Source organism: Xenopus tropicalis, chromosome 3, assembly GCF_000004195.4.
Source record: "Xenopus tropicalis strain Nigerian chromosome 3, UCB_Xtro_10.0, whole genome shotgun sequence".
Lineage (NCBI taxonomy): Eukaryota > Metazoa > Chordata > Amphibia > Anura > Pipidae > Xenopus > Xenopus tropicalis.
Window position 1 is genome coordinate 117,470,063 of NC_030679.2, and position 26,783 is coordinate 117,496,845.

General features: G+C 41.3%; 1 protein-coding gene across 2 annotated transcripts in view; it reads left to right on the forward strand.

Moving 5' to 3' along the window:
* iqch (IQ motif containing H) overlaps positions 1-25,486 on the forward strand; it is a 52,729-nt gene extending 27,243 nt beyond the window's left edge. The window contains exons 13-21 of one of the 2 annotated variants that reach the window (XM_002932957.4): positions 1,893-2,165; positions 4,835-5,026; positions 12,273-12,393; positions 12,533-12,819; positions 14,882-15,046; positions 20,256-20,381; positions 22,213-22,274; positions 22,969-23,077; positions 24,911-25,486. In XM_002932957.4, coding sequence (XP_002933003.2) covers positions 1,893-2,165; positions 4,835-5,026; positions 12,273-12,393; positions 12,533-12,819; positions 14,882-15,046; positions 20,256-20,381; positions 22,213-22,274; positions 22,969-23,077; positions 24,911-25,015 — 1,440 coding nt within the window. In that variant the 3' untranslated portion in view covers positions 25,016-25,486. Of the gene's footprint in view, positions 1-1,892; positions 2,166-4,834; positions 5,027-12,272; positions 12,394-12,532; positions 12,820-14,881; positions 15,047-20,255; positions 20,382-22,212; positions 22,275-22,968; positions 23,078-24,910 lie in introns of those variants that run through there. The other variant, XR_208408.3, reaches the window with a different exon arrangement.
* The last annotated feature ends 1,297 nt before the right edge of the window (positions 25,487-26,783 follow it).

Here is a 26,783-nt window from a genome sequence, read left to right on the forward strand (position 1 = left end):
GGGGCCAGGCTTAGGTAACTGTTCCACCCATAATATTAAAAATCATGAAAAGGCTGCATATTTTTAATTGATGTATATTGCAAAGTTGCTTGAAATTATGTTTACTTTTCAAAAAACTTAAGTTGTGTTTAGGTGGAGTTCCCCTTTAAGTTTTGATTTAAAGTAGAACTAAAGCTGAATGATGATTACAAAAAAAAAAAAATGTACCCCTAGGGACCATCAAGTGTGGCCATTAATTGAGTAAATTTATATAGATATGATATCATGATGATGATGGGTGAAACCCTCATGATTAAAGTATGTAATGTTGTATAAAGTAATGCCTTTCCACCAGCAACAATAGGAGTAGCCAGTGGAAAGTCGCACAAAGTTGCCAGCAGCAGGAAGTTGCCAGCAGGAGGAAGTTGCCAGCAGGAGGAAGTTGCCAGCAGGAGGAAGTTGCCTGCAGGAGGAAGTTGCCTTCAGGAGGAAGTTGCCTTCAGGAGGAAGTTGCCTGCAGGTGGAAGTTGCCTGCAGGTGGAAGTTGTCTGCAGGAGGAAACTTTTTACGATTTCTGAAAACCGAAGCGATGCAAAGGATGTTTTTCCTATTGTTGCTGGTGGAAAGGCATTTCTGAGCAGTTAGTCGCCCTCAATAGCAGAGATCTGTCGCAGGGGACTAACACTCTCCATGGATATTGGTCTAAATAATCCCTTATGTGACCTGGTCTAAATAGATTGTAATCCTGCTGGGATTGTAGTCTCTAAATTAACCACTTAGCTTCCATTGGCATCCTTATCTAATGACTGCACGGCATGCCTTTATACATTTGTCTTTTGCCAATACAACATGCATCACCTTGTAGGCTGGTAGAAAGGGATTAGTTGGGTTTCCATGGCTTTATGTATTAACTGTAGCCCTGTTTGTTTCCTTTTTTTCCTTACAAACACCCACTGATAACATGCATGGGGATATGCACTAGGAGTTGCCAACCAAGGATGATGGGATTGTGATAATAAGGGGAAGTCAGAAATTGGTTCCGACGTGGAGGCAGATGTCTACAGTGACTGCACTTTATTGGGGCAGGAGTGTTGCACCCAATGAAGGATTCTGTAATGGATAAAAGAGAGTTACAGGCAGAGCAATAGTGAATAAGCAAATGGAGAAACATTAATTTCTGAAGCATGGAGCACTTCAGAGGTGCTGATTACATTAAACCTTAACGAAAAATCATTCTGCAATACATTTTCTTTATAGATATAGATATTCACTTGACTTTTAGGTCTATGATACAGAGTTCTGGTCAGGGGCTTAACTAAACCTACTTGCAGTAAATGTTAGGATCTCTGTCTCCCAAACCCATGTTTTAAATACACCAGGAAGGACTGCAGTCTGCATACAGGGAATAGAGGTCCCATCTGTACATGCCATAAATCAGGGATATGCATATTTTGGTGTTCCAGCTGTTCCACATATACAGTACAATCAAGTTTACAGGTGAATGCTGGGAATTTTAGTTTGGCAACATCTGGAGCACATAAAGTTCCCAATAACTTTTAAGGTTAAGTACATTTATTTACAAATGTTATTTCCTTGACTATTTCTATACATGGTTAGAAAATATACAAGAATATGTTGTTCTGGAAAGAGATTATCATTAATTGGCATTGAATACTGACAATTTCAAGTAGGCACCCCTTGGAAAAATGTATGCCGGAATGCTTCCCTTCTGACATAGCCAATATCTGCCATAGGGAGTGCAATTTCATACTCTTTCCATATGATTTCTACTATTTATTCATCAGGGTACAGGGGCACTTTTAGAATGGAACTGTATAAATTGTTAAACATACAGAGATATAAAAATTAAACCAAGGTGAGTAATGATGTATTCCTCCTTCTCTGTGTCATAGAATCATCACATGTGCCTTTCCACCCTGCTTAAATACAGCCCTAAGACCCTTCAGCGCATCCGCCACTTAACACATGGTCGCGAGGCCTACATCGTAGGTGGAGTCCCACATGTTGATGACCTTGCAGTGGCAGATATGTTGGATATCCCCTTGCTGGCTACTGAGCCAGAACTGGCACATCTCTACAGTACCAAGTCCGGGAGCAAACGGATCTTCTTTAGTGCAGGTCTGGCCACTGCACCTGGGACATATGATATCTATACCCAGCAACAGGTAAGAACCAGTGCCTACTTATATTGATTCTAGAAGTCCAGAAAGCACAGAGAGTGAGCAGTTCAATATTATGGAATTATTTACTGAGAATAGATGCCCCAGCTGTATTGTACAGTATTGTGGGGCAGTAAAGTACTCACTGCCCTTAGCTGAGTTTGCCCATGATATGTGACTAGACACATACAGGTTTGTAAGATTTACCTATTGTCTCTTGTGGATGAGTCTGTCTCTTTCTCTTCATCAGATTACCCTTCATCTTCCTTCATCCTGCGAATACCTCTTGAATGTTTTTTTGTTTTGTTGCTATGTGCATTGTGATGTGTGTTTTGTGAATATCAGTGTTGAAATTATTATCCCACTGCTACTATAGGCACCATCTCTCCCTACTATACCTGCTATCCCACAGCCCCAGTCCCTTCCCAGAGGCTATTATCCCCACTGCTACTATAGGCACCATCTCTCCCTACTATACCTGCTATCCCACAGCCCCAGTCCCTTCCCAGAGGCTATTATCCCCCCACTGTTACTATAGGCACCATCTCTCCCTACTGTACCTGCTATCCCACAGCCACAGTCCCTTCCCAGAGACTATTATCCCACTGCTACTATAGGCACCATCTCACCCTACTATACCTGCTATCCCACAGCCCCAGTCCCTTCCCAGAGGTTATTATCCCACTGCTACTATAGGCACCATCTCACCCTACTATACCTGCTATCCCACAGCCCCAGTCCCTTCCCAGAGGCTATTATCCCCCCACTGTTACTATAGGCACCATCTCTCCCTACTATACCTGCTATCCCACAGCCACAGTCCCTTCCCAGAGGCTATTATCCCCACTGCTACTATAGGCACCATCTCTCCCTACTATACCTGCTATCCCACAGCCCCAGTCCCTTCCCAGAGGTTATTATCCCCCCACTGCTACTATAGGCACCATCTCTCCCTACTGTACCTGCTATCCCACAGCCACAGTCCCTTCCCAGAGACTATTATCCCACTGCTACTATAGGCACAATCTCACCCTACTATACCTGCTATCCCACAGCCCCAGTCCCTTCCCAGAGGTTATTATCCCCCCACTGCTACTATAGGCACCATCTCTCCCTACTATACCTGCTATCCCACAGCCACAGTCCCTTCCTAGAGGTTATTATCCCACTGCTATTATAGGCACCATCTCTCCCTACTATACCTGCTATCCCACAGCCCCAGTCCCTTCCTAGAGGTTATTATCCCACTGCTACTATAGGCACCATCTCACCCTACTATACCTGCTATCCCACAGCCCCAGTCCCTTCCTAGAGGTTATTATCCCACTGCTATTATAGGCACCATCTCTCCCTACTATACCTGCTATCCCACAGCCCCAGTCCCTTCCTAGAGGTTATTATCCCACTGCTATTATAGGCACCATCTCTCCCTACTATACCTGCTATCCCACAGCCACAGTCCCTTCCCAGAGGCTATTATCCCCCCACTGTTACTATAGGCACCATCTCACCCTACTATACCTGCTATCCCACAGCCACAGTCCCTTCCCAGAGGCTATTATCCCCCCACTGTTACTATAGGCACCATCTCACCCTACTATACCTGCTATCCCACAGCCACAGTCCCTTCCCAGAGGCTATTATCCCCCCACTGTTACTATAGGCACCATCTCTCCCTACTATACCTGCTATCCCACAGCCACAGTCCCTTCCCAGAGGCTATTATCCCCCCACTGTTACTATAGGCACCATCTCACCCTACTATACCTGCTATCCCACAGCCACAGTTACTTCTCAGAGGCTATTATCCCACTGCTACTATAGGCACCATCTCTCCCTACTATACCTACTATCCCACAGCCCCAGTCCCTTCCCAGAGGTTATTATCCCACTGCTATTATAGGCACCATCTCTCCCTACTATACCTGCTATCCCACAGCCACAGTCCCTTCCCAGAGGCTATTATCCCCCCACTGTTACTATAGGCACCATCTCACCCTACTATACTTGCTATCCCACAGCCACAGTCCCTTCCCAGAGGCTATTATCCCACTGCTACTATAGGCACCATCTCTCCCTACTATACCTGCTATCCCACAGCCATAGTCCCTTCCCAGAGGCTATTATCCCACTGCTACTATAGGCACCATCTCTGCCTACTATACCTGCTATCCCACAGCCACAGTCCCTTCCCAGAGGCTATTATCCCACTGCTACTATAGGCAGCATCTCTCCCTACTATACCTGCTATCCCACAGCCACAGTCCCTTCCCAGAGGCTATTATCCCCACTGCTACTATAGGCACCATCTCTCCCTACTATACCTGCTATCCCACAGCCATAGTCCCTTCCCAGAGGCTATTATCCCCACATAAATATTGTGCTTTGTGTCTAGCACCTCATTCACATTAATTGAGGCAAAGGGTACAAAGGAACATAGGTGTAAGCACTTTATGTAAAGGGTTTCTTGCTCCCAGTGCTTGAGCCTATGTTAGTGAATAAGGCCTCTGGTGATGGTGATTTCTCATTATATATACAATCAATACAAGTCTTTGTAGTTTATGATACATCAGTGTGTCTATTCTGTGTGTGTTTCTGTATCATTGATCACTTTACAATAAATGTTTGTCTGCGATATATCAGCCATATATCACTTGATATTCTTCTTTTTGTAGTTCCTGGAATCTCTGGCACAAATGATCATTGATAACCTCTTGGTGAGTCGCTGGTTATTTAAAGTGGACAATGAGTTTGGAGGAAATGGCATTGCTTTCTGTGACATCGCTAAAAACCTGCCAAGCTATGCCTGGGTTGTGAGTGAGCGCCAGAGATACGGCCCTGATATTTGGAAACAGAAGTGGGCACAGGTGAGTCTCTATGCCAATTCGGCAAGCAAGGGGTTGCCGTGACTTGTCAGCACAGATCTCTGTAATAACAATTTTCAAGCCTCAGGTTCCCGCACACCGGCAATGCTTTAATGTCCTGTTATTCCCCGACCTGTTCTGTTCCTTAATGAGGACAATGTAAGAGCGGCGTCGGCAGCGGCACAGCCGGTGAACGCTGGCAGGTTATTAAAACATTACAGCATCTTGATGAAAGACTTTCCTGCAGGCTAAGAACGACAGAACAAGACTCCATTCCACGGCGATGATTAGAAATGAGTGTATGTCTCTGAGCGCTAAATTATGTTAATAGTTACAAATTGAGGTATTTGCATAACAGTTTATGATACATAATGACAAGTTCCCCTTTCACTGTGTGTGTCACATCTCCGAGACCTGTGCTGGATGAAGCATATACATATTTGCGAAACAGGATTTCTATCTATTTTTTTATAGCCCTGCTCGTATTCTAGTGACATCTCCGCAACCTGAATACATCCTGGCATTGTATGGCTTTGGGGTGTTCCATTTAACTGAATAGATGCATATCTGCTCTTAATAAAACAGATTAGTAAATCCCTAGATTCTTTTAACTGATTAGAAATAAGTTAAATTAAACTCACCTTAATGCATCTTACTATGCAGTTTGTGACTGGCTTGAAAACTTGCCCTCTAATCTATATGGCGAAGCAGAAAGGAAAGGGGCACATATATAAATTAGCAAATATTGCTAATAACTGATACAATTTTCTTACTTTTATCTGCCTCTGTTATTTGGCTACATGTATGCAAGACAAGAGCTGGTTACTCTTACAGTACATTTTGCCCCCTAACATTTTGCTCTTTTTCTAAATAGGGTTTAAATTAATCTAGTTTGTCTTTAAATGCTCCGTAAAACATATTGCCATAGGTTATCCTCCACAGGAAGCCTCCCTTATCTGTATGTAATATGTTTATTCATATAAGTACAAGCAGCCATGATTGCTCTGACGATCTCATCCACATCCACAGTCTGATGAAACAGTGCCCTCCAGTGGCTAAATTATCCAAGAGGAGAGGCCTTGCAAACCATGCTTAATTTTCTAAATGAATAATTGGTCACTGTTATATGCATTTTGTTTGGGATCTGGCCCAGTTGGAATGATTACAAGATGTTGATTGAGCCAGAGCCTTTACACTTTGCTTTAACCAATTCCAAATAACGTTTTTTTTCATATGAGGATTTTGGCAAAATATTGTAGATTACAAATAAGTTTAATCAGTGTACTCACATTTTAATAAGTAAGCTAAGATTCAATTTATTTTGCCAAAGAAAAAAGTCAAATAAATTTGTGGTAGAGTCAGTATTTGGCCACATCCCAAAATTAGGTATTTGGTGCATTTCCAGTGCAAAATTAAGACCTATTTAAAGAGAACAGCTAGAAATGCAAATGGAAAAGTTAATGTCACTAACAATGGGAGAGGAAAACAATTCACTGACTATAGATATATAGTATTTAATAACATTTTAATACCTTAATGCTCTTCATACTTCATACACTGTTATCACTACCCATTTATATTTCTTGCTTTCTCCATAGTTCTACATTCCATTGCACTTGCCCCGCATTTATTATTTTTATCAGCAATTCAGGCCAAAAAACAAAAAGCTCTATTTAAATGGCAGACACTGTGGCATGTGTTTTGTACACTGTCGTTCTTAGTGATTGGCCCTCTGTGTTTAACACCTCTCACGTCTCTCCATCAGATGTCTGCAGGTCTGAAAGTGTTAAGTAATCTCTCGCACTGTGGGATTTTGGCTTCTTTCCCCATATCTGGGGCAGTCATCAGACTCCCGCTGTTCAGTGTTCTGCTGACAAATGACGAGTGTGAATTCCTTATGGCATCCCCTGTTTGTAGTAAAATCAGATCAGACTCAGACAGACCCTCACCCTCCCCTGCAGCCATAGAGAGATATTAGAGACATGGCCAGAACTGGACCTGCTGTTTAACTCCTTCACTGAGAGTGGGTTACGTAAAGGCTTGGGACAATGGAATAATGAGACAAGCAGCAAAGAGTATCTGTATAAAAAACAGACAATGCATGAAGAAGACTAACTGGCACATACAAGGAAGGCAGCATACAGGGGGGAGGCCCTGAGCAGTTGTAAGAATGGCAGACAATGCACTAAAGAATACAGTGAATAAATGTATGAATGGCAGACAATACAGAGAGAAAATGACTGGGTTAATGTATGGATGTATAAAAGGTAGACACTGTAGGACATGGAGCATATGTATGAGTATCTGACATTGCAAGGAGAACAACACAGGACATGTGTATGAATGACAGACAATACAGGGAACAAGGCACTGGGAATGTGCATTAATGGCAGATAAGTTAGGGAGTTACTGGCTGTAAAAGGTTCTTGGTATGTATATGATAGACAATGAAGAGGAAAAGGCACTAGGAATGTATTGTGTGGGAATGGTATACAATGCAGGGGAAAAGACACTGGCCATATGTATGAATGGCAGACAATGCTGGGCTAATGGAACTAAGCATGGGAGTAAATGGCAGGCACAAGTCAAAAGCACTAGGCATGGGTTTAAATGGCAGATGGGAGAATGGCAATAAGACATTTGCGAATGGTATATAATATAGTAAGAATAGCACTGCCCACGTGCAAAAACTGCATACAGTACATGGGGAGTGGCACTGAGCTTGCTCATAAGTAAAATACAATACAAGGAGAATAACTATTGGCATGTGTAGGAATGGAGTACAATGCAGGGAAAAAGAAAGTAAGCTTGTGTGGGAATGGCAGACCATGTATTGGAAGAGAGAATGCTAAATTGTTTGGACTCTGGAAACAGGAAGTAGAATGTGACTTTCAGTTTCAGAATTTGCCTCATTAGTGCAGGAAATAACAAAAACAATAGATATTTTATCATTAAAAGGACAGGCAAAATGTAAGCAATACACAAAACATTGAACCAATGTTGAGAAAGTGGGTGTACCACTTCTTTAAGCAGTGAATAAAGTTTCCCTGCATGGTTCAGTCCCTGTATTACCAGACCTCTTTACAGACCACAATATTGCAAAATGAGATTTTGGAAGATATTAACAATCTTGGTTGTGCTTTGGCTCCTCCATTTCCTTTCTATATTCTGAAACAGCCTAAGGGCAACTTCGGGGCACCCTTCTGCTTAACAAGCTGGTACCCTATCAGCCAGGGCCCTAACTGCTGTGCAGAATTAAAGCCTGGATTTGCAGATGGACTATAATTACATGTTATTTGGGAAGGCATTTTAATATCACTCTTAGGCTGCTGGTAAAGCCCTGAGCAAGACATTGCACAAGGTCCTGCTATGGGAATCTATGATTTATTTGCTAATTCTGCTAATTCACTAAAAATTCTGAATAATTACAATAATACTACAAATTACATTTTAACCAATATCAAAAATGCATGTGATATAACTTGTCCTGTGCAATAAACAGCCTGAATGTGCATGTAGTACACAGTGGCTATGGCTAGCAATTTGGAAAGACTTATGTACTGTGGTTATTATTTTTTATCTGTTAATTATATGCAGTAAAAACAAAAGGATGTTTCAGGCACGTTGAATCTTTGCCCCATAAAGCTTGCAGTCATTGCAAGGTTTTGTCACTTTTACTGTTGATTCACATTCAGCCAAAAGTTAAAAGGCTTTCAAATAGTGGGGCAGCACCTAAAGGCCAGTTACAATGCTTGTAGTAAATGCCTGTCCTGGGTACTCCTTAAATCTAAAAACGTTGGCACTAGGCTGTAACAGAAACTAAGTATATTATATACAGTTATGATGACATTTGCATCAGCTGACCTCTGTTGAAGTGGAAGGAAGGCACCCAATGCACAGCTCTATGTGATGTCTAAAATCCCTGCCATAAAGCAAGGCAGAACTGTTGTTCTATTTTTTTGTTTTTTTTTATGCAAGAATAGAAAGTCATATGAGTACCAGGAAATACATTTTCTAATGCAAAAAAAAACAACAACTGTCAAAGCTACTATTTTTGTTGTAAAACGAAACTACCTTCTATAATATTAATCATATATATATATGAACAGATATCATATTCTTTTTCCAGACAAACATTATACTAAGAATTATTTCTAATGGTTTATTTGTAAAATAGATCTAGTTAATGAAATAATATAATAAAACAATGAAAGCTACAAGAGCATAAGCTCAATAAATGTTATATATATGGATGTATCTAATCAGATAGTGCTATGTATGAGTGCATTATTACTAGACCGTTACACCCCCCCAGGTATGAGGCTCACGTTCTTCATGCTATCGATTTAATTCACTTGTTCCCCTCCATGTTAATTTTTCATATGCTTACAAAACAACCCTTTGATTTTCTGTCGCTCGTTAATTACACTGTTTTGCCATTAAATAGAGGGCTTTGTGTAAACTAATTACTAGGTAATCATCGTCTAGTGCAAACTCGCTGTTTGTACCTTTTTATTCAATCTTACAAGCGCTTCCCCGTCTGTGCCTGGGCTCTCTCCCTGCTCGCAGTCATTAGCTCCTACTAATTCACAGCGTTAGTGCGGGAGAGAAGGGGACTTGTAATTGTGGCCATATCAGTGCTGTTAATTACCGAAGTAGAACATTGAAATGATGCCAAGGACCATTGTTAGAAGCAAATAAAAAAAAAACATACACACACACACAAACCAAAAAAAAAATAGGTTTGAATGTTATTTCCACCATCTGGGAACTGGGGAAGAGGAAAACAGCAGTGACAAAATATCCACGTTTCTGCTCCAGGCCTCGTAGGCCAGATGGAGGAGAGACATTGTATAACATCAGTTGGATGAGGAGGGCCAGGTTCCATCAGCAGTGCTCTGACATGTGAAGGAGATACAGAGACAGTAGCTGTGCACTTGCTGTGTGCCCAATAACCCTTCCCTGCCTGCCCTAGCCCAACTTACTTAATGTTTTATTGATAAACTGCTATAACCTCCCCCCCAAAAAAATAAATCCTTACAGTTGGCTGACTGGTTTAGCACAGAGTTTATTATAATCTGTGGTATGGTCACTTTCCAATAAGGGCAGATTTATCAAAATGTGAGATTACCACAGAAAAATTCACCCGATTTCCAAACATTCCTATTGGATTTTTAGAAGCATATTTATCAATGGGTGAAAGTTGACCATTTGATAAATACAATTCTAAAATAAATAGAAGAGGATGATTTTTTTCTGTGGTGAGCTTTAATCTTACATTTTGATGAAGTTTATCATGTACACACGCATTTATTGTGCGGTGTTGCAGTATATTTTGCCGTTTTATAATTACATGTTAATAATAATAATAATAATGTACCACCTATTCAATTAATAACATACTAGAAGATACTAGAAGTCTCTTTATAGACATAGTAAAGGTTACATTATCCACTGTAAAAATGAATGTGTGTGGCCTGCATGAACTGGGCAGCAAGGTGGCGCAGTAATTAGCTTCTTCCTTGCAGTGCTTGGGTCCTAGGTTCAACTCCAGCTAGGGCGATATGTTCAAGTAGTTTGTATGTTCTCCCAGTGTCAGTGCAGCTTGCATCCCAGCTACTCTAGTTTCCACATCCACTCCAAAAATATACATGGCTCCTGCTAAAACTGGCAGTAATGTGTGTGAAAGTGATAGGGATGATATGAATGATGTATAATCTCTGTTGGTGTTATACAAATAAAGGCTAGTAATAATAAGCAGCTACTAGTGAGCTGCACACCTAACACTAATCAATAGGTTAGGAATCCCTGCTTTTTTCATTATCCAGACAGTATTAATTTTATTTCATGTTTAGTTCTTACATTGGTGCTTTCATGTGTTAGTTTTCTCACACTGGAACTGTAAATCAGTGCTGTTGAATGCCTTTGGTGATGTAGGCCTTCTAAATTGATAAGGGTCAGACTTCATATAAAAGATAATAGGAGCCCAAGGCCAGCCGTGGCCCACAGCCTGCCAGCTGGACCACCCTGCTGTAAATTTTAATTGCTTTGTCGCACTTTGTATTGGAGGGTATACATGGCTTAGAGCTTTCCTTTGTTTCAGCTCCCTCTAACATGCCCATGTTTTCATTGTCTGTAAAAAAGGACACAATTGTATGCTACTGTGCATAGACTTTGCACAAAAATATACAGTACATTATAAGGACAGGCCTTTCTGTGTATGCAGAAAATGTTTGTTCTTATATTTGCAAAGAAAATGCCCCATGCAAATACACTAACCAGAAAAACAACCATTAGTCTGCAGGATTATCTAAAGGAGTTGTAAATTCACATAATGACATTGGCATCATGAGATAATGAATTTAATTCAACTTTACAAACTATATAAATTACCGGTTATCAAGGATTTTAAATTAATTTGTGAATGAAAGCAGTATCTGTCCATTGCTGTTCTTTGTACTGCTGGTTCTGACTATGTGTACTGTTAAAACTATGTTGCAGCAGTCAGCTACCCTCCAGCCTTTTTCTCAGGTCTGTTAATCACAAAACATGCAAGGCATCAGTAGCATACCCTGATCCAGCCGGGCCAAGGCCAAACTCTTCCTCCCTTGTCCTCTCCCCCCCACCCCCCTCACTCATTTGCCACTCCCACAATTTAGTGAATAGGTGGCAAAGTTTAATTTTCATAGGGGAAATACCAAACTGCAGATCCCGATATCCTGGCCCCCTATGGCTGCAGGATCTGCTGTACAGTACTGCAAGCTGCAAGGCATTGTGGGTATTGGAACCTTGACTGAAGAAAAGCGGACTCCTAGAAATTACATTTACAATAACTTTAAAATCAATAACATTATGTAATGAATGTATATTGGGAAGCTGCTTGGAATTTCTTTTATTTTATAAAACATTATATTCGGGTTTACATCCCCTCTAATAAGCTTCTTCATTCTCATGGTTCAGGAGCCTTATAATTAAGCTGCTTCTGCATCACTTATGGGCAGATTTGAACTCACTAGAGAAAAACTTAATCACTTTCTATTCATTCCTATGTGACTTTTAGAAGCATATTTATCAATGGGTGAGTTCACTATTTGATAACTACTTTTCTGAAAATTCCATAGGAATCAATAGAAAGTGGATGTACTTTTCTCTGGTAGACTGTAATCTCACATTTTGATAAATATGCCCCTTAGTGTCTTCAACCTAGGATACAATATCCTTCTTAATGTTTTCTCTCTCACTACTCCAGGAAAAGGCCCTGCTTCTCATCACACAGGAGCTGCCACAGGTCCTAGAGAACCACGCTCAGCCAACAAACAGGAAACGCTACCCCACCTGGGTCAAGTTCCTGGATGCACTAGTGAGCTGTGGTAAGTGTTCTACCAGCACCGACCAGTCACGCCAGATAAATGAATCATAGAAGCAAATTGTATTTGACCACGGTCTGATTTATTTATATACTACCGTGATACTGGTATCCCTTCTTAGTTTGTAACTTTATTATTTTAGGAGGCGTAATTGAAGCTTTCCCCCCAGCCGAGAGCATCACCTGTCTCACTGTAGATCTCCTGATCAGCCCAGATGGAGAGATTCAGATGGTATCATGTGGGGACCAGCTTCACAGTCACAGTAACCTTCAGTGCGTCGGGAGCTCTGTCCCTCAGTGTTCTGTGCCTCCGGATATTCTCACCGACGTGTGCAAGCGCATTGGCGAGGCATGCAAAGCCTGTGGTTTACTGGGATATCTGTCGGTGGACTTGCTCACTTTTATAGACCCCCAGAGCCTGGAACAGCAGGTCAGAGTATATATAGAAATACTAAAGGCATTACCTATTAATAGCTTTAAATTTACATCACTGAACAAAGCGGGAGTCACCCACTTATAAACCAATGTCCCAAGAGTTCATTTATCCAGATTTTTATTTTTTTATAATTTTATATTTATGCAACAAAAGTTTTTATTTTACTGTCTTTCTAATGTTTTCCTGAAGCCAAAAGTCTCTCCCCTTGTTCTAAACGCTCATTCTTGTGATCAGTTGATAGTGAATGTATACTGATGTCACTACATGCTCATATGTAATGAAAATGAAGTAACTTACTCTGGCTGGCTTACCTGGTTATCAGTTGGAATCTATTTTTATTTCTTCTGATATTCACTTATGTAGTTAGTCTAAACCTACCACAGCATGTCACCACAAGTTTGAGAAACATGTGGGGGCAAATTTAGAGACATGGTTCTTGTCTGGCACAGCAGCCTATGTCATTGTGTAACATGTCTTAAAGTTTAGTTGAAGTGGAATTTCTCATCTAGATTCAGCATTTCTCAATGACACTTGAAAAAGGGCTCTGCCCAAAACAGGTCTAGACTGGGAGTCAAAATAGGCCCTGGCATTTCAAGCACACAGAGGCCCAAAACGCCCCCGACCAGGACAATAAATAGTGACTTTCTGTGGCATCTTATAGCAGCCTCTGGTTACACGCTGGGCTGGTACACAGACCCGAAATCTACAACCATGTGAACTTTGACTATTTGTGTTGGAACCATAAACTTTGTGTACTCTAGATTAAGCATTCTGCTTTAGGGCCATCCCATCACCCAAAATTATTGTTTTGAGTAAGACCCTTCTTGCTGGGGCAGCACACAGACTGAACCCTACTTTGAGACAGTGTTTAGGATGAATAAAGAAAAATAATTAGTTAATTGTACATGTGTGTTTGCTTCTTCAAAGGAAGAGACTGTCAATGAAGAAAAAGAGAGCCAGAAGGAGCTAGAGGGTTCTGTAGACAGAGACAAGGCACATTTAGTTCTAAACTACCTGGTGCTTTTATGATATGTGTCAGAAGACTTTACTTTGACTGCAGTCAGCCTGGAAGTTTTTAGATGCAAATACATGGATCACAACAGTGGCACTCATACCTACAGAAGTCTAAGTTTCTATTTGGTCACAAGATACCCTTAGCCTCCAGAACAATAAAAAATTAGATGCAGGACCCCCCTCTTTATCATACCCAAACTGCTTGGTCCACAATGACAAGTTCATTTTTGCTTTGTGTATGGGTAGTAACTAATAGCCTAAAAGGATAAGACTTGTGCTAATCTACTTTGGACAAATCTGTGTTGCAGAAGGGGGCATCCCCCTCACAGGGCAGTTCATTGCCAGCTGCCGATTAGCATGTCCCTCTCCCCACTGGAACAGATCCGTATGATGACGGATTGGATCTTTAATAGCTCAGCAGACTCTGTCAGTTGGGTACTATGGAATATCTCACCACTGATTCATTTAGAGGGCATTTCTTGGTGAATATGATGTAGAAATTAGCAGGAGTTTAGCATGAGGCTAGAACTGGTTGACCCCTTAATAATATTATAATGATGCCATTTACCATCCACTGCTTACCCCACTGACTTGGCTCAGTGCTGGCAGAGCAGGCTCTGCGCTGACAGGTTACACAGGGAGGGAGACACACAACTTTTCCTAACATCAAGTCCTGATCAGAACAGATGTCTGCACTGCCTCTCACATCCGCCTTCACTCCTGCCCTGGGAGAGCTGCTGGTTACACTGCTAACTCTTAAAGTGAGACGTGTGTTCCACTCTTGTGTCACCTTGTGAAAGTCATTTAGCTCCTTGTGTCTTGTGGCCTGGTTGCATTGAATTCTAGAACCTGATATTTGTGTGACATATAACTGTGAATACATATATTTTTGCAGAATATTGCATCATTGCAGTAACTGCAAATCTAAATGCCCACACACAATTCTAAGGTGTCCTTGTTTGTAGTTATACTTCTGTGGGCTATACAATAAGCTATATCAATGGCCTATAATGACTTTTTCTCTCTTCCTTTATTTATTTAGATTTGGGCCACAGATCTGAATGTGTGCTACAGTGATCAACTAGCAATGACCCAGCTCTTGCTGTACTTAACTAATGGCACCCTGGACTGTAATAGCAGTTGTCTAAATGTGCCCCTTGCACCCAAGAAAGTTGAACGCTTTAGACCCCGTGCTCAGAATACAGAGGTAAGATGCATTAAGTTGCAGCTCCACTGCCCCTGATTGTGTAACTATCTTAGGTCCTACTACCATAACATTCCACATTGTACACTTGCACTGTCCTTATAAATACTACAGGTATGCTACACATTGCTTTTACATCTTTTTGGGATCATGTCCTATGACTTTCATGCTGTATATGAATTAGTTTTATACTGTTTGTGCCAATCCTAGTACCTAATGCTCACACACAATATGGCTCATTTAAAAAGCACAATGACATTTGCAGTTATGCAAACATGGGCACAGTTGGTGCACAAATCAGCACTATCAGGGTCGGACTGACCTGGGACACTGGAAAAAATCCCAATGGGCCCTGACCCTGTTGGGCCCTGCCACTAGCCCCCAATCTGACTCTGAGCACCATTCATTAAAGCTACTTGTGCAGCATAATTGTGCCTAACATGCTGTTGCAGACATTTTTATTTTTTGTCAAGCTTCGGAAATAAAGACATCCCACCACAGATGAGTTTCTGACCTGAATGCAAGCGCATGGGCAAGTTTGTGCACTTTAATATATTGGGTTCAGTTGCACCACATGTGTTGCCCCCTCACAGCTGCTATTATGCTGGATACAAAAACATGGCAACTTGCCCCTTACATTGCACTTTGCTCACTGCACTTGGCGCTGGTAAATGAGCCCTAATGTCTCCCCCAGTGTGTTTCCGCTGGTACCAAACCCATTTCGGTGTTTCTTACTATGCGCAACCACAGCGGATAAAGCTACTGTAGATTTCATCAGTCATCTGACATTTTTTTGGTCAGTGCTGTCAGTAAGATGAACAAGTGGCTCTTCGTCATATCGCCACTTACTGAGCTCGACCACCCTATGCCACCCACTCACTCTGTTTCTGAACGCCGCTCGGTAACAACCTTCTTTAAATGAATACATTTCCTCAGTGCTGCTGCTCCTGTAATTATGTACAAAACCAATCACTCATTATCTAGGAGATAGATGAGGCTAAATAAGCACAGCATTAATAATTTACAAGGCTCTTCATTATGCCAGTGTATGGGCTGCGGAGACCCAGCAAGAGCAATTCTTTCAGTCTGATGCCAACCCTTAAACAATGGCGTTCCATCACCACGGCCCCATCCTGCTTCACGCTTGTTAAACAGAGACATGGATTATTCTATCAAACGCTCCTCTAGTTTCAGTTCCCCCCCTGGAAGGGAATGCATTCTAAAATGTGCCTCCTCTATTACTCCCCACCCCATGCCCATGTTAATGACTCAAACGATGGGTGATATTAATTCTGCAAATATTATGAACATGATTAGCCTGCAGTCAGTGATTTATTGCAACAGAGTTTTCTGAGTGCCAACTCTTTGCCACCATTGGGAGCATGGGGAGAGGACACCTCCTGTTCATCCGAGGGGGCAGATGACGGAAGGGTGAGAAAAAAGCTCTATAGGGAGGATGTTACACAGCCCCTTTAGTGTTCAGCAGTCAGAATAATGGCTCGTGAAAAGATACGAGGTAAAAAAAAATCAGATTCCATCACAATTATGTCCGCACCAATTCCTCCCACCCGACACAAATCATGTGTGAATAGATTAACTGCCAGTATGTGGTTTGGTCTGGGTGAGGACCTATAGCTCATTGGTGGCAACACACAGACTAATGTGCAAACAGTTTGTAGGCATTGCAGAACAAGTTGTAAACCTGTGTCGAAGCAGTGAACAAATGAATTTGTGATTAAAAACCTGCCCAGGCCTTACATGATTTGTACATGCTTTGCTCTCCTAATTATAGGCTGTATAACAACAGCCAGAAGGTTGTCATTCTAAAGGTTTTGTTAATACACACAGACACGCATTCATATTTAAACCCGATACATCTACATATATATATAGAGGTATGGGACCTGTAATCCATTATGCCCGGGACCTGGGGTTTTCCAGATAAGACATCTTTCTGTAATTTGTATCTCCATTCTATAACTCTACTAAAAATAATGTTAGCACTAAATAAACCCAATAGGATTGTTTTGCCTCCAATAAGGATTAATTATATCTTAGTTGGGATCAAGTACAAGGTACTGTTTTATTATTACAAAGAAAAAGGAAATCATTTTTAAAAAATCTAATTATTTGATTATAATGGAGTCTATGGGAGATGGCCTCTTCATAATTCTGAGCTTTCTGGGTTTTCGTATAACGGATCCTATACCTGGTGTATATACATATATTTATATAGAGAGAGAAACAAAGCATAAATAAAGTAAAATATTTGCTTAGAAACAGTGCTTATTGGTGATATTTTTTGTAATAAATGTTATATAGTATAAGACATAAGGGGCCCGATTCACTAAAGTCCGAAATAAGGAGTGCTATTTATAGCATGCGTTAAAAATCTTATCACTTCTTATTTTTCGCTCGATTCACTAAAAGGACACTTGTCATAATTAAGAAGCGATGTTCTTGGCGTTATTTATCTTGCGACGACATATTTTCAAGCAACGTGCTGCGTAATATGTTGTGCGCTGCGTAATATATTGCTTGAAAATATGTCGTCGCAAGATAAATAACGCCAAGAACATCGCTTCTTAATTATGACAAGTGTCCTTTTAGTGAATCGAGCGAAAAATAAGAAGTGATAAGATTTTTAACGCATGCTATAAATAGCACTCCTTATTTCGGACTTTAGTGAATCGGGCCCAATGTATTCCCATTATGTCAGTGACCTGTGTATAGAAATATTAGGCCTACAAACTTTTTATTGGCAATGGAACTTTATGCAGGCTTATAATAATTGTATGTTTAACAGTAAAGGGTACATGATCTTTCCAAAACATAATGATTCCCAGTGCATAAATGTATTGTATGAAGATGTTATAGGATGGGGCCCTGTGGGATGATGGGACATGAGGGTGCTCATGCCAAACAATGGTGCTGTAATCAATATATTGAATTAACTGGACTTCTAGAAAAGAATATCAAATAGAATAGGCCCAGTGCCCATGGTTTTTCATGCAAACAGATTAGCAAGTACTTTAAAAGGAGGATATAGTAACATAGGAAGTTAGGATAAAAAAGACACACATCCATCAAGTTCAACCTTTCATGCCTATATAACCTGCCTAACTGCTAGCTGATCCAGAGGAAGGTAAAAAAAACCCCACCTGAAACTTCTCTACCTTGGCACAGGTGGGGAAAAAATTCCTTTCTGACTCCAACATGGCAATCGGACCAGTCCCTGGATCAATTTGTACCAAGAGCTATCTCCCATAACCCTGTATTTCCTCACTTGCTAAAAAGAAAAGGAAGCCAACTAGGTAGATGAGAAGGGTTGTCTATCTGGGGAGAGAATGTATTATAAAGAGCAACAGTTAATAAATGCTGTTAAAATATAAGAAAATTACCCATAGATAACCACAAAGAAGGGCAGGTACCATGTAATACCACTGGCGCTGAAATGGGTCTGGCAAGAGAGTTTTCTTAAAGTAGCTCTTCCCACCCTAGGGTGATGTTACTTCCAGGGCAGGGAAAGGGTTTGGTCAGGATTGGATGAAGCTGTTGCAGGGTTTGTGTGTGAAGTCTGGGTTGTAGATCAAGGCTACAGGATGACTGTTTTTTATACAGATCATAGAATTTTAATATGCTTCTTCTTTAAAGTAAATGGATAATGGCCTATTCCATTATACATTATCTTTTATAATAGATTAGGTTTTCTAGTGTAGGGATGCACTGAGTGATAAAGTTGTATGGAGATTAGAAGTGCAGGGAACAGTTGGGTCTCTGGGTGCACATTAGGATCCCTGTGTCAGGGTTGTCCATCTGGAGATTTACAATATCATTAAAGAAATATATCAGCATGTCACTCTCATTGTAACATCACAAGTGACATGACACTGCTGGTGCAACAACTGTTGCAATTCTAATATTTAATTTTTGGCTTAATTTATGGCTTTCAAAGCAGACTGAAATCAGACCTTCTAGTGTGTGGCTAAATAATCTTATTTCCCTGCTCTTGGAGAATGGTGAGTGCCTGCTTTGTACACTGATATATATTACTTATATACATACCATATTTGTGGCCTTTGAACTACAGCCTCCTACATTCCTTGGACCCAATGCTCAGATTTGCAGTTCACAGCAACTGAAGAGAATTTGATATCCTGGATATATTTATGCACAAATATATATTCACTCATTCCTCCTTTTATCTTTTATGACTTAGTTTAACCACATGTTTAAAGCTCTTGGAAAAGAGACAATACGCTATGTAATGCGTAGGTGGGTATATTTGAAGATTTATTTTAATGACTGCTACTATCTCCTTTGGCAATATTAATTCACGGAACAGACATTATGGTCTTTCTGCAGAGTATTTACCAGTGATTGGAAAACAGACCATGCCTCCCATGGTTAATTGTAGCCCTTCTCAGGTCACATCCCTAGGCTAGGGTGGTATGGATATACACAAAGTACGCAAAGTACCAGCCCAGCTATAAAATAGAGCCGTTCTTTAGTGTTCTTTTGAATTAAATGGGTATGAATCAGAAAACCATAAATGGCAGTGCTTGCAGCTCATTTCTCTGGGACGCTGCACCATAACAGCTTGCTTTTAATTTTTTCTATAAGAGATCCAGGTTATCATTAATTTTGCGCTGTGACACATAGACAGGGAGTACTGCCTTATGTCATATACAGAAAGGTGTTTTTTTTCATCATTGGAGGCCTGTGGCACTAAGCTAGCATTGCCTCCTACTGCAGTGCACCCCGCAACTGCACAGCTGTTGTTGAATTACAGCTCTTATTACCCTTGGGCATTTGTGTGTGTGTGTTTCCTACAAAGAAAGCAACAAAAGCCAAGTTGAGTGACTCTTGTTAATCTAAACCTAATCAATAAGTTACAGGCTGTGCCCCTTCTACTTGGGTTATATTGTGGCTTATTGGAGCAAAATAGTGGCGTATGTTTAATCCATAAAGCTCAATAGGCAACATGGCTATACCTTGGGTTTACTCTCAGTAAAGGCAAATGAGACTTAAATATTATTCTTGTAGGGAAGTAGAAAGCTGTAGGAGCCCATGTAATTTTAAAAGCCTAATATTCTGACATTCTGCTAGTTTTGCTACCACTTTTATATATAAATAAATATTGGCCCATTTCAGATGCTGTGCTAACATACAAGGTTTCAGTCTCATTACTGTGCTCTTTATTCTCTTGCAGAACATCCCAAGTACGTGTCGTGTTGCTGTTCTGAGCTCTCGCCTAATGCACACAAACCTATCTCTTGTGTATTACAGTGTTTTCTTCCAGATGTGCAGAGCTCATGGTATCGGCTATGATGTGAGGGTAAGGGTCGACATGCTGTTACACAGCAATCATGTGCTTTCTGGCAGGACATGGGAAATGTCGAAACATGATGTAAACATTAAGACATGTTCACTGGGTGCCCAGATAATAGGTAGAAAAATACTGAGACATATGCTTTAGCCTGATTATTATGGTAAAAAAATTGTATATGCACCAGGGAAAGTAGTGTATGTGAAAATCAGTAAATAATCTATTTGTACTGGGACTAGAGAACTAAACAGATTTCAAATCGAAACCCTACTCGTGAGACAGCTGAATGATAATTTTGAATATAATGTGGCAGCAATTTTATAGGCATAGTGAGTGACAGGTGTGAGAACATGGCCAAAGGACTGATGTATGCAGGTAGAGGTGAGAATACAACCACAGGAGGGCTGTGAATGTGTAGAGTACAGGTATGAATGCCAGAGAAGAAAATTCTAGGTACTTCTGTGGAACAGATTATTAGACAGTAAGACATGGGCTTGCATGACTGGAACACAAGAGTGTAAGTATGGCCAAAAGAAAGATATGCATACCCATCCACAGAACAGAAGATATGACAGATGAGCATGCAAACAAGTGTGTAGGAGTAGCTAGAAGCTGGATTGCAGGTGTATGGATTGCAGGAGTAGCTAGCTAGCTAGCTAGCTAGATTGCAGGTGTATGGCCATGGCCAATAGAATGGTGTATAATTGACGCAGATGGGTGTACATATTGTACAAGATGTGTGGTGTGACCAGAGTCTGTGTGTGAAGCATGGCCAAGTGCATAAGCTCAGCAAGATGGCTCTATGGGTGTAATCACAGGTTTGTAGCCAAGGACAAGGTGTGTGCATGGCCAGGGGCAAGCTGTGTGCACGGCCAGGGGCAAGCTGTGTGCACGGCCAGGGGCAAGCTGTGTGCACGGCCAGGGGCAAGCTGTGTGCACGGCCAGGGGCAAGCTGTGTGCACGGCCAGGGGCAAGGTGTGTGCAGGGCCAGGGGCAAGGTGTGTGCACGGCCAGGGGCAAGGTGTGTGCACGGCCAGGGGCAAGGTGTGTGCACGGCCAGGGGCAAGGTGTGTGCACGGCCAGGGACAAGGTGTGTGCACGGCCAGGGGAAAGGTGTGTGCGTGGCTAGAAGACATTTTAACATTAGAGCACATTGCCTAGAAATGGGCATTTGTACTGCATCTGCATTGTTGCTAGATGCAATGTCTATACTGGGGCAAGGTGTGTGCACGGCCAGGGGCAAGGTGTGTGCACGGCCAGGGGCAAGGTGTGTGCACGGCCAGGGGCAAGGTGTGTGCACGGCCAGGGGCAAGGTGTGTGCTCGGCCAGGGGCAAGGTGTGTGCACGGCCAGGGGCAAGGTGTGTGCTCGGCCAGGGGCAAGGTGTGTGCTCGGCCAGGGGCAAGGTGTGTGCACGCCCAGGGGCAAGGTGTGTGCTCTGCCAGGGGCAAGGTGTGTGCACGGCCAGGGGCAAGGTGTGTGCACGGCCAGGGGCAAGGTGTGTGCACGGCCAGGGGCAAGGTGTGTGCGTGGCTAGAAGACATTTTAACGTTAGAGCACATTGCCTTGAAATGGGCATTTGTACTGCATCTGCATTGTTGCTAGATGCAATGTCTATACTGGAATAATTACATGTACAAACCCATCAGATAATCGGCTCTTCACCTTTGACACAGGGGCCCTGCATGATGAAGGTTTACAGCACACTCCTATGGGATGTTGTATAATAACAGATTACACATATTTTATAAGGAATCTGTCTCAGAGTTAATAAAAATTGATTATCCTTTCTAGTAGAGAGACTCAGGTGACAAAATGACACACTTTCCTTTTCTTGTCAGGAGAAACAAGGGACAGTGTTTGTTCTCCTAGAAAACCAGAAGAGGCACCGCCTGGGGATGTTGTGAGTAACAAAGCATGCTCTGGTGGCTATTTACATCTCTCAGTGGCCAATGCTAAGTCAATGCAGTGCCTGCATCACCAGGAAGGATTGGCTTACTTCTTACTGTTTTACCCTGTAGAAGGGTTCGGTGGGTGCTAGTAGCCTACATGGGGATCATGTGGAGATGCATACAGTACCACCGCACAGCTGCACCCAGACAGATGTTTGCAGGCCCCAATATAGTGCAGTTGCACCGTGCCTGTGCAATACTCTGCAGCTTTGCAACTACCCCCTGCACTTACACAGGTCTCCTTTTACTCACTGGGTCCCTTGTGTTCTGGCCTTTGTGATTGGCCCACAAAGCTCTTAGGCCCCATTGTATATGAACCATAAGGTACAAGGCCCTATGCCATAACATTATGATTTCTTAATAGCAAGCATATCAAGCAGGAAAATTGGAATATCTTAACTAATATTCTGTGTTTTACGAAATTCAGTTAATTGTATGTCGCCTGTCCTCTTTTCTTCTGTCTCAGCCCTCCTCTTTGTCTCTCCATTTCTGTCCCTGATAGATCTCCTTTAGGTGGAGATGTATTTTGTATAAATGAATGGAAGGAAGGCTGTATAAGTGATGGAATGGTATCAGGGGTGTGGATGTGCTGGGCACATAGAAGGGAAAGACACTTATAGGATTTTCTTTGAATCTCATTACCAGGAGCATTGCCGAGGATGTTCAGGGAGCACTGATGACCTTTGCTCGCAATTTGTTCATCATTCATCAAGAAATATCAGCCCCTAATATGCAGGGAGACACTAATTTCAAGGTGAGCTGTTAATTAAGTAATGATTTCAGCTCCATCTCAACTGTCACAAGCAAATAAAGAAGAGAGAGAAGCTTCACTCTTAATTGAGGCATCTCGAGTGTCCATTAATTACTGTCCTGCATGGGTGTTGCATGCTAACAAGAGCCCTGCGGAGAGAATCAGGAGTAGGCATTCGAGAAAGATAAAAAGTAAAAAGGATTTTATAGAACATTCTAGCTGCAGAGTCGCAGGCAGTACTGGAAATAATAGTACAACCAAGAATGGAGATAGTGATTTTTGACACTGCATATTTAGAATGGAAAAAATATTTTAACATGAAATTGCTGTATGTGACAAGGTCCCTTTAGCACCACAAATGGCAGCCTACATGGAAACTATAAGAAACTCCTACGTTTATAATTGAACTTGCATAGTTAAAGGGCTGGTTCACCTTTCAATTAAATTTCAATATGTTATAGAATGTCCAGTTCATAGCAACCTTGCAATTGGTCTTCATTATTTATTTGTCATGGTTTTTTTAAGAATTTGCCTTCCTCTTTTACATCTTTCCACTGGCCCCACAGCTAAACATATTGCTCTGTGAGCTTACAATTTTATTATTTTTGTTACTTTTTATTACTTATCTTTCTTTTTCAGACCCCCCCCCCCCCCATTAATATTCCACTCTCCATTCAAACTGTTGCCTGGTTGCTAAGGTAAACCAGTCTCTAGCCACCAGGTAGCTGCTAAAATGCCAACTGGAGAGCTGCTGAACAAAAAGCTTAATCACTGAAAATCCACAAATAATAAAAAATTAAAACCAATCCACAGAGGCTTCGGATATTGGTCTCGCGATCGGGAGGGTTTAAAGATTTTGACCGGGCACCATTGAAGGCGCCTGAGCAAAATCTGCATTTAGGGCTGAATCGGCAGGTGGAGGTAGAATTCCTATTTTTTCTACCTCCATATCGGACGATTCAGCCCTGAATGTCAGTGGGGGAAACAAACCAGTGGTGCCTGTGTCCTCCAGCTTGCTTGTAATGGAGCACAGAGGAACTATGCCCATAGGTGCTAATGATGGGCAGGCTGCAAAGTGCAAAAAACATGACGGCTTGAGTGTGATTTTTGCATTTTGCACTATACCTTGCTATTTATAAATGACCTGCAGAGACAAGTTATTTCCTATGCAGACAAAAAAATGATTTTATTACCAAATGTTCCGATCTAGAATGTTTTTGGTCTATGGATTTGGCTAATCAATTAAGTATCAGATCATTCGATAATATGAACATTTGTCTTTAAAGGAGATTAAATGTGAAAGGAGAACCAAATGTTAGGCACCCCCCAGTGATTATAATCATTTACCTGGTATCCTGGGCCCATGCTTCTGTTAGCAGAAACCTTCTCCAGTCTGGGGTATTTCTGTAGAAGCTCGTTCGGCACAATCTTCTTCCTTTTCTGTCTTTTTTCCCTGGGCCAAGGCAGGCACAGGCACACTAGAGTGAAAAAGCTGACTTTTGGGTCTAAGTGTGGCCTTCATTCTACTGCACTTGCGTCTGCCCTGACTAGAACAAAGAGAAGACTGAAGAAGATGGCGATGATGAACTTCTGCAGAAATACCCTGGGCCAATGCAGTAAGTGATTATGATCACTGGGGGGTGCCTTTTGGCATTTTGGCACCCCCTTCCCTTATTATACCATTCATTAGCCTTTTAAACTATCATATCTGATCATGAAGGCCCATGTTTACCAAAAGGAAATAGAAAGTGATGTGAATGTGCTCTTAACAGGTTTAGTAGTAGGAGGAGGAGCTTTTGGGGTTTCAAACTAATGGAATCTTTGTATTTCATCCAGGAAATTGTGAAGGAAATTGAAGAAATTCTAGGAGTCACAGAAGAGAACAAACTGAAGTTTGACCAGGAAGGCAATTCAAACCTAGCCCAGCCAGTATACACCTAGGTGCTCTGGCAACTGTACCCAGGAGCCTGCTTGATGAAATGCTGTACACAGAGTGAAACCTATATGTACATCTAGATTTTATATATATATATATATATATATATATATATATATATATATATATATATATATATATATATATACTGTATAAAACAATATATATAACAATATATAAAACAATAAGGCAATGAGTCCCTGTGACTGCTGGTGGCCCAAAGAGTTTAGAAAGCCCTGTAGGAATCTGACTAATGAAAAATCTTAGCATGATGTGTATTTATTCGGGACCTGTACTTTCAGGTCTGTTTTTTTAGATTTTGATATAATGTAAAGATGAGAGACATTCAGTGCCAAATAGCAGGGTGTGTCATTCAAGCTTAACTTTCAGGAAGCTTTAAAAGTGCAAACAAGTACATGCCTTGTACACATGTTGCTGTATGATATCTTCATGAAATAAAGATCAGTAGACAATCTGTATAAAACTGTCAGGCATTCTATTCTTTGCGTGATCTATAGATTTGTCACAATAGATGGGTCATAGAGCTTTCAATGCTAATTAAAACAAGAATCTTTGAATCTCTAAAATAATCATTAAGACCTTACTGCTTTCGAGTGCCTTCTATTCTCTGCTTTTTATGGGTAAAGTTAATGTTCTGTTGGGGAAGTGGCAGACGGGGAGATAAGTAATCTTTATCTAAATAAACAATTTTCATGACAAGTTTCAAGTTTTTTTAGTAGTGTGTGCCATTGGGTAAATACTATGGACCTTCCCTTGGGAACACACAAACAAACCAAGTGCACACATACATGCTAGGACACATCTGCCAATAAATGGGCAAAGTTCTGTCTTTTACTCCCACATGTCTTCCTGGTGACTAACATCACTAAGCACTATTAATAAGGATACCATTTACAGGATATTCATGGCTCCCACAGACGGGGAGATTAATCGCTCTGCGACAAATCTCCTCGCAATGCCATCCCACTGGCAAAAACGTAAATCACTGGTGGGATGGGATACACGTCACTACGAAGTCACCCAAAATTTCCTCTCAAAGCAACTTTGGAAATCGTAGCGACGCGTATGCCATGCCACCAGCAATTTACATTCTTGCTGGTGGGATGGCTTTGCGAGGGGATTAGTCGACCGCGGCAACAAAGATTTGTTGCGGAGAGACTAATCTCCCCGTCTTCAACTGCCCTTATATGTGTACATATAATACATATGAGCCATGAATATCCTGTAAATGGTATTCTTATTGGTGGTATGGTATCTATGCTTAGTGATGTTAGCCAACAGGAAGACATGTGGGAGTAAAAGACAGAACTTTGCCCATTAATTGGCAGATGTGTCCTAGCATGTATGTGTGCCCTTGGTTTGTTTGTGTGCACCGTGAATCATATGTTCCCAAGGGACAGTCCTTAGTATTTACCCAATGGCACACACTACTAAAAAAACTTGAAACTTTTCATGAAAATTGTTTATTTAGATAAAGCAGGGTTTTACATATGAGCTGTTTTATACAATATATTTTTTATAAAGACCTACATTTTTTGGGGGGGGGTATAGATTTTTTTTTTTTTAAATTACTGGGCTAGGATTTTTTCACAAATGCCATGGCAGGAGCAGCACTGGTCTTGATCCAAGGAAAGACAAATCGGGAGTGCTATGTATGGTTTGCTTTTTTACATTTAATCTTTGCTAAACTAGTGGTTATTTTGGGACAAAACGAGTAGTAGTTTGACCAGAATAAACAGTATATATTGGTGA